Source organism: Tupaia chinensis, unplaced genomic scaffold (genome assembly GCF_000334495.1).
Source record: "Tupaia chinensis unplaced genomic scaffold, TupChi_1.0 Scaffold147038_1, whole genome shotgun sequence".
Classification (NCBI taxonomy): Eukaryota; Metazoa; Chordata; class Mammalia; order Scandentia; family Tupaiidae; genus Tupaia; species Tupaia belangeri.
The window spans coordinates 2,417,375-2,426,180 of record NW_006206889.1 but is presented as its reverse complement, the minus strand read 5'-3'; the positions used below and the strand labels follow the sequence as shown (position 1 = coordinate 2,426,180).

At 51.6% G+C, this 8,806-nt stretch overlaps 1 protein-coding gene across 1 annotated transcript in view; it reads right to left on the bottom strand.

Moving 5' to 3' along the window:
* The window catches only part of TRPM2 (transient receptor potential cation channel subfamily M member 2), a 59,759-nt gene extending 52,722 nt beyond the window's left edge, over nt 1–7,037 (bottom strand). The window contains exons 1-5 of the mRNA XM_006169461.3: nt 6,794–7,037; nt 5,491–5,736; nt 4,646–4,734; nt 1,724–1,892; nt 181–361 (exon numbers count right to left, since the gene is read on the bottom strand). Of these exons, the coding sequence (XP_006169523.1) occupies nt 181–361; nt 1,724–1,892; nt 4,646–4,734; nt 5,491–5,655 (604 nt within the window). The 5' untranslated portion in view covers nt 5,656–5,736; nt 6,794–7,037. The remainder of the gene's footprint in view (nt 1–180; nt 362–1,723; nt 1,893–4,645; nt 4,735–5,490; nt 5,737–6,793) is intronic.
* Between the last annotated feature and the right edge of the window lie 1,769 nt (nt 7,038–8,806).

The window sequence follows — 8,806 nt, the reverse complement described above, 5'->3', positions numbered from 1 at the left end:
GCGGGCGCTGAGGCAGGGGAGGGTCGGTGAAATCTGACTAGCCAGTGGGCTTAGTGACTCCAGGGTCTCTCCAGTCCTGATGGCTCTGACTCCCCCGACACAGTCTCCTAAGCCCGCCCCCACCCCACCATCTCCCAGACAACCAGGGTCTTATGTCCCTGCTAGACCACCACTCGTCACCTGTGGTCTGAGCCACCTTGACCAGGCCTCTTCGGAAGATGCTCTTCAGCCTCAGCTTCATATTGAAGTTCTTGGCCCCGCCGGTCACGGAGATCAGGAGGTTGGGGACGTCAAGGCCCCAGTGCTGGGTCATGAGCTGGTAGATCACACTGGAGGGTGTGTCCTGGGAGACGCGAACAAACTGTGGGGAACCAGAGATAGTGCAGGGGGCCCCTGTGTCGGGGTGCAGCCTTCACATTCCCCAAGGGGTGGGGTCACTCAGCCTGTACCCTGGGGCCCAAGGTCCAACAGCACAGCAAGAAGGGACAAGTGCATTGACCTGCACAGATAAAGCCAAGGGGATGCCTCATACCCTGCGTCTAGACCCGGTAAGGGAAATGACCAGTGTCCTTCTGGGACACAGACTGTGAGAGAAAAGAAAAGGAGGTGAAGGACCAGCAGAGAGACTCAGGCTCCTGGGACAGCCAGTGCCTCTCTTGCAAACTCCCCCAGGCCTAGCTATCCCTGCCGCCCTTGTTCTCCTCATCCTCTATTTGGGAGAACACCCAGACATGCCCCACATCTCTGGTCCTGCTTTCTGCCCTGATGGACCCCATGGTCCTGCCAAGTCTAATCAGTCACTGCCTTTGGGTCTCCTTCCTTCTTTCCTGATGCACCTAGCTCCGCCTTCCTCTGGGCCAGCCCTATTTCATGTCCTGTGCCCCAGCCTGTCAGATGGGTTTTATAGATTAGCTTTTCTCTGCCTCTTGTCTAGACTCTGCCCTTCAAAAGCCTCTTCTTACCCTGAGTCTTTATTTCTACAAGGCTTTATAAGCCACTGTGACAGTATGACTCAAAGTGGCTCCAGGGTCAAGTGACCCCACCCCCAGGACCCTCTCACTTAACATCTTTGGCCAAGTGCTCATTGCCATGAAAGGTGCTCAGGGAGGTGAGTGATAAAGTCACACCAGCTGGTCAGAGGCTGAGGGGTTCTAAAACCAGCTTTGCTCAAATGCAGGTAAGCCTGGCCTCCCTTCCCACAGCCCCCCATCATCCCATAGCATACCCAAGTGTCCTGTGCCCTGTGTCCCTCTCCTTGCTCTCTACTTTCTCCCAGGCCTGACTAACATGATCCAGGGCCACCCAGCTGGACTCACCCACACCCTCACATGTGTACCTTCTGAGAAAGTTCGCCACATCTCACCCCGCTCTATGGACAGAGCCTGTCTCCTGTTTGCCTGCAGACCCCCACCCCACTCATGCTTAGCTTTGTGTGGGCTCTGTGTACCCTGTGTTTCTGCCAACCTCCCACCTTTACTCCAGGAAATCCAGCCACCAAGTGTCACCATGAGGCCATGACAGATCCAGCCATAATTACAAGCAACAGAGTTGTTGAAGAAGATGAATATGTGTACATCTTTGATTTGATTATTATTTACTATTGCATGTCTTTAAAAAGCCTTCTGTAGCCCACTAAGATATACATTAATTATTCGGAAACCAGAAATAGTAATTTTAAAAAAATTAAAAAAAAAAAAAAAGGCAGCAGAAGATGGAAACCCACCTTTCCCACTTTCTGGCCCAGGCCTGTGAATATGATGTCACCAAAGGCATCTGTTGGCATCTCCTGGACGTGCTTTTTTGGGTCCCACTGTTTGCCCTGGAAAGCACGGGGCATGATGGCCTCCTCCAGGTGCTGCCCACGTGTGTGGCCACACTCGCATACTACCTTCCTGCAAAGATACAGCCTGGTCACCTTCACCCTCCCCTCAAGCAGTGAGCCCTGCCCCACCCAGCCGGGTGATTTTAGCAGAGGTGGAGTGGGCTCCAGGCCTCCCGAGCTGTGTCACTGCACTGAATTTGGACATCTGCCCCTCATGATGATGAGATGGTGTTCTTCTTACCCTGCTGGAGACAGGACATAAGAACTAGCTAAAACAAGATTCAGTCATAAAATCTAAGCAATCGAGGTTTCCATCAAACATCACTAGTTACACCAAGAACCAGGAAAATCTCAACCAGAATGAAACATGACAATCAACAGCCACTGACACCCTGATGACATGGGTATTAGGATTACCTGACAAGGATGTTAAGCCACACTGAAAAGGCTTCGATAGCTGTTACAAACATGCTCAAACAAGTGAAATATATAAAGTTTCAGCAAAGACAAAGAAGATAGGCCGAACTGAAATTTAGCACTGAAAACTGCAGTAACCAAAATAAAAAGTTCAGTGGGTGAGCTCAACAGACAGAGGGAATGGGAGTGGGGAGGAGAATCCACAAGTGAGAGGATAAAACAATGAAAATCACCTCAAAAGAACAACACAGAGGGGTTGATCCCCAGTGGAGCAGGAACCCGCTGCTCCAGAGAAGCCAGATTCCACACGGCAGCTACAGTCAGAGACCATCCCGGTCAGCCTCGAACATGCCAGGCAAGCACATGCGTGGTGAGATCTGATGGGCTAGAGGACTGGAAGAAGGGGATCGTGGTGTGATTAGATCCTATTGTTGTGCCTTTCTCTCTCTGTCTCATGCTTCTACCTTACACACGCTGTATCATCAATAAAGAAAAATATGGTGACTGGATACTATGACCATTTAGAGACAGACTTATAGGTTTAAAAACCAATAAAAGAAAGAGAAAAACAACATAACAACATCCCCTATCCCCTCCCCCCCCCAAAAAAAAATAAGCAGAGTTTCTGGGGCCTACACAAAGATGGAACATGTAGGACACAGGCATGGCGGGAGTACGAGAGGAGGTGCCTGCAGACATGCATAAGGAAATCGGCCTTAAACTTCCGTGTTTGACCAAGCAGACAAAGGCACCAAGTCAAGAATTTGTGTGAACCACAAACAGAATAAACCTAGAGATGCACCAAGACACATCACAGTAGAACTTCTAAACCCAAAGCAGAAGCACTCTTGAAAACAGCAAGGCAGAAGCAACTACCTTACCCCAGGACAAAAACAACGCCATTAATTGGTTTCTTTCTTTTTTGTCTTTTTTTTTTTTTTTTTTAATTTTTGCTATAGGATGCATGTACTTGCTGGAGACAGAGAGATAGAGAGAGAGGGAAGACAAAGGTGAGAACTCACTCCCCAGAAAGGAGGGCCAGGCTGCGATTCCTTCTCCTCTATTCTCTTCTCGAGATTTTGGGCACACATGCCTGATGTGATTTTCAAGCCACCAGCTCTGGGACTCGAACCATGGTCAGCCATGTGGGAATCCAGTGCCTTAACCACCATGCCACTTGCTGGGCCCAACTAATACATTTCTTATCAGAAGTAGGGAGGACAGAAAAAAAAATGATGTTTTTTAAATGCTGAAAGGTAAAAGTGCCAACCCAGGATTCCATCTCTAGCAAAGAAGAAGAGGGTTGAAGGAAGACTAAGGGAACTTATCAGAGGCAGGACAGCCCTGGGAGAATGGCCAAACAGAAATAAAATAATAAAAGAAAGAATCTGGAATATCAGAAAAGAGGTAAAACAACTGAAAGAGCAAAAGTACAACACATTTCCTTTCTCTAGAATTTTCTAAATTCTCTTTGAGAGTGGATGCAAAAATTCTAGCATGACCTGACATGGTTCTCAGTGGATGTAGAAAGGCTATTTTTTTTTTATTTGCCAGTGGTTGTATGTGCTCACCAGAGCTCACTCTAACAGGTAAAAATATCAACATTAGTAGATTTAACGAATGATATTTATTTATTTATTTATTTATTTTTGAGAAGTTTTTGCTATAGGGAGCATGTGTTTGCTAGGAAGACAGAGAGACAGGAAGTGAGAAATCACCCCCCAGGGGCGATGGCCACACCGCAATCCCTTCTCTTCCATTCCCCTCTTGGGATCTTGGGCACGTATGCACACCCACCCACTGTGAGTTTAAGTCACCGGGTCCGGGACACACCCACACTCGGGATCTTGGGCATGCACGCACACCCACCCACTGTGAGTTTAAGCCAGTGGGTCCAGGACACACCCACGCTGGGAACTCCTGAGAAGGAGCAGCGAAGTTAGCACAGTGGGGCCCGGGCAAGTGATATCTCTGGACTTTGATGTCCCTGCAGTAGAGGGGTTGGACTGTGGACCTCCTCTGTGGACCTTCCCCCTCTTGGGTCCTGCACCTCTGTCTATCCCAGAAGGAAATTCAATATTCTAGATGCATCTGGTGCCTAAACCACAGGGCTAGAGTCCAGGCACCACTGCATGGTAGCCCATTCCAACCCTGGACAGGTCACTACACTCTGCACCTTGTGACTCCTTCTGCAAAGTCGGTTGGCGGGGGCAGCCATTCCCAACCAGAGGCTCATGGGTGGGAAGAAGGGAAATGTGTTGAGGACCAGAAGCCCTGGCCTTCCTCAAAGACACAGAGCATTCCTTACTGACTCTGCTGCAGCCCTGGTGGTCTTGGTTTAATCAATTCCTCTACACAGGATCAGAAGAAAGAAGTTAGAAATTAAATGCAAAACATGCCACTCACCCAGCATCAGACAATTTTGGACTTTCCACAAAATACACACATTCTTTCTTCTTGATGTTTTCAGGAATCCATGACCTGAGATTCTCTTGCTGAGGATAAAGAGGGTACTTTGAGATCAAACTGGTTATAAAAGAACATTGTCCTCAGCCTCTCAGTCACATCTGTGCCCACTGACAAGCTCTGGGACACCCTTTAGCGAAGGGAGACCTGCCGGGCCCACACCACACCCAGGGTTGAATGTATCCTTGCCAAAGGTTCTCAGGTGTGAATTCGGGAGGGAGAAAAGAATCCCCCAAGTCATTTCCTTGGGCCTGTTTTGAATATGCACAGAACTCCACAGTTTACAGGTCACTGCTGCCTTCCTTGGGAACATCACGGTGACATGGAGGCTGAGAACCTGGGCACCTGCTTCTCACTCTCGCCACCAAGGAGGGGTAGACTCCATCCTGCCCACCTGACAAGGAGACTGGGGAATTCAAATGTGCTTTCGACCTGTTTTTATCCAGGGCTTTCAGTGAGGCTAGCCCAGGCCGTGTGGTTGTTCCCAGGGCCTCTGCAGCCAGATAAAGGATGTGGATTCATTGTGAAACAGGGCAGGAGAGGCGACAGCTTCCCATGAGTCTAGACTTCAGTGTGTACATGGTGATTTCCCACCCTGACCAAGAACTGGAATTGATTATGCGACCACAGGGGTGATCAATCCTAGACACTTCTGATTCTGTCCAAGTCTACTCTTTCTCGGCTGGCACGCCTTCCACCAGGCGGGAAATATGCCTGCTCCCACAGTGGCCAACTGTGCCCACAGCACCCGGTTGGCTAATGTGCAGGCTGGCCAACATGCCCACCTTCTCATTGCTGCCGCAGGGGTAAGGTCCCCTCCTACTCTTGCCCGAGCTGCTGTGGCTTCGCTGGAGGTTGAGGGCCATGCCTCGATCCAAGATCCTCCTGGGCTGTCCCTCCAAGTCTTCCCTCTGCTCAGAACCAGCTTTCCTCGGGGCCAAGGGCTCCATCCCAAGCCCTCCTTCCCAGATCTGCTTCCTTCAGGACAGTCTTCCAGTTGGCTAGGCTGAAAACACACCACGGGCGTGCTGCTGGAATAGGTCAAAGAAAGGAAGAAGAGGCCGACGTTCTGAGAGAACCAGTCTCTTCATGTGGAGCTTTGTCTGCCCCTCCCTATCAGTGTACACATTTTCCCCGGCTGTCTGAGCTCTGTCCCAGGCCAGGCCTCCTGGGCCCTCCGTAGGTGCACACGCATCTGGCACCCAGGTGCCCATTGATGTAGGATTAACCTCAGGCCATGGCTCAGGACCAGACAAGCTCCCTCCCCCATTCACCACTCCCAGCAAGAACTCAGCAACGTGGGAAACCAGCCATGGGAGCGAAAGCGCCATGGCCGTCACACTGCGTGAGTGCACAGTGGCTCCACATCTGTTTCTAGACAACAGTTTGCTTTCTCATTTTCCCAAAAGAAACAAAAAAGAAAAGGCTCCACTGCCCACAAAGTGAATTTCATTCAGAATAAGAGCGCTCCGTGCTGAGAGACAAGACCACTAATTAGACCAATGTTTTTTCTCAAATCCTTTCTCCCTGCCTCTAATGTGTTCTCCATTACCAAGACCACAGAAAGTCATCAATTTTTTTCTCATTCCACAAGTAAGAAAAATAAATGTGTCCAAGCCCTGAGTGGCTTCCCTAGGCCCATGGCACCCAGATGCTGTCCTTTTAATGCCATCCTGGATACACCCCCACAGGCACCTTTCTGCCCTGAAAGGCATGAAGTGGAGGGTCACCTGGGGACAGAAGAACTGGCCTAGGACATCCCTTCCTCCCCTTACCTGGTGCCGTCTCTGGCCGCATCAGTCCCCCAACACTGGCAGTCACTGACGGATAGGCCCGTCCCCTGGTCTCTGAGCCTCGCTCAGGGCAGACATTCACAGACCACCCCTCTCCTCACCATTGTCACTTCTCCCATGGGCCTCCCTTACCCCTCACCCTGGGACCACACTCAGTCCCAAACCCCCTACCTGCGATGGAATGTTACTCTACTCACATGAAGACAGGGACCCCCGGCCTCCTCACACAGCTGTCAGAGCAGATCTTATGCCTGGGTGGCTTACAGAGCTGTGTGCCCCCCTTGTCGCAGCTCACCTGGCCTCACAGCTGCATCAGAGCCTGGCAGACGAGCAAGAAACGGTCCGAGCTGGCACAATAGCAGAAGGAGGCTCCAGAAAGTTTACAGTTAAGCAGTCAGTCCTAAAGATGGCTCCCGGGACAGGATGTGATGTCAGGAACCAAGGGACCGAGTGACGGGCAGAGTACATGTGATCGAGGACTGAGCCTGTCCAGGGAGCGCTTAAGTGTTCTCGTCCACTTCCTCATTTTCAGATAGTTGCCCAACTCAGCGCATCCGCTGGGGTCTATGCTGACTTTCGCAGATCTCAGCTGCAAACAGACCCCTGGGTGGCATATCAACCCCATTACACCCACCCATCACCCACCAGACCTGCAGGCTGGGGCTTAGAACCATGTTGTAACCAATCCGATGCCCAGCTGCATGGGGGACGCTGACTCGACCCTTCCTCTCCTTCCCCTTCCTTGCCCAATAAGATGAGGTACCTCAGTCCAAGTAGTGGGGTGGGGGTGGGAGACCAAACCTTACATACCCCACCCCACATTCTCTGGGTTCATCTATCCAAACCACATGCTCGATGGCTTTGTTCACATGTCACCAGAAGGCAAGTCAGCCAGCCGGGTTTATAGCTAAAATTCTCCACAAGGAACTAACATGGATGTGTGTGTTGAGAGCACTCGGAAAGTGGACTTCCAAGAAGATAGATTGTTAGATAGATAGATGATAGATAGATAGACAGATAGATAGATAGATAGATAAATAGTAAATAGAGTCTGATGGCACAGACACCTGGATGCAGAGTTACCAAAAATAGATAGACAGACAGACAGATAGATAGATAATTAGTAAATAGAGTCTGATGGCACAGACGCCTGGATGCAGAGTTACCAAACCACATCTAGAAATCATCAAGCCAGGACCTTGCTGTAATGGAGCCCAAATAGGACAAGGCCCGGTGTGGGGTGAATTTCCAAATATGAGCTCTGCATTGAGCAATTCCTGGAGGAGTTAGGAGTTGGAGGAGCCCAGAGGAGAAGCAAGCACAGAGGAGCCACAGAGCAGCCATTGCAGCAGCTGCCCTGGTCAGAAGTCCTTGCATTGCAGGGATGCAGGCTGCAGACCACCCCCACCATCAGGGGCCGATGCCAAGGCCACGTGGAATAAAATTCACAGACACGACTTGTTACAGCTGCCACATGTTCCCAGAGTGAGAACTGGCCTAGAAAGCACTTCTGGGTGCCCCCCTCCCCCAGCCCAAAAGATTCACTGGGAAATGGAGCAACCTCATGTGTGGGGTTAGTCCTCCTGCACACTGGTCGGTCCCTGGCTGAGGCAGGTGCATCCTCCTTTCTACTTTCCTGAGTTACTCTGCTGCCTCTGGAGCCCCATCAGCCTCCAGAGCCACCCTCACCCAGCATTGCTACCAGCTGTCTATGACAAAGCCAGAGCCCCTTCCCAAGTACCTCTTCCCTTTTAGCTGCCCCCTTTCCCCTTCCCCCTCCCCAGGCTGGTCAGCTCCTCTGAAGTCCTGCCTGTGAGAACACATCCCAGACTATAAATAGCTGGAGGCAACCGAGGAGGCAGAGGAAGTCAGGGCCATTTCTGTGGTCCTGCCTGAGGGTCCACAGGACACTGGCCAAGTCACTCATCCCCACCCTACCAGTCCCCTGACTGGCTCATCACAGTGCCTCTGCTGAGCCCCTGCAAGCACTTGGCACCCTAGCCTGCATCCTCGAATCTGGTGCATCCTCCCCGGCGCGGGCGCGCCCCTGCACCAGCTCCCGCCGCCGCCTACGTCCCAGAACCGGGCCTGAGGTTCCAGAATCAGACCTGCATCCTCGCTAGCGTGCATACTTGCCAGAGCGGGCCCCGAGTCCAGGCGTCACTCATGGCGCTGCGCAGGACTGCGGTCCTGACCGTGCGGGGCGGTCGGCATCTCTGACTCGCCGTGCGCCTGGTGCCGGCGCATTCCGAGTCGCCCGCAGCGCGCTCTGCGTCACTCGGCCTCAGGGAGCGTGTCCCGCGCAGCG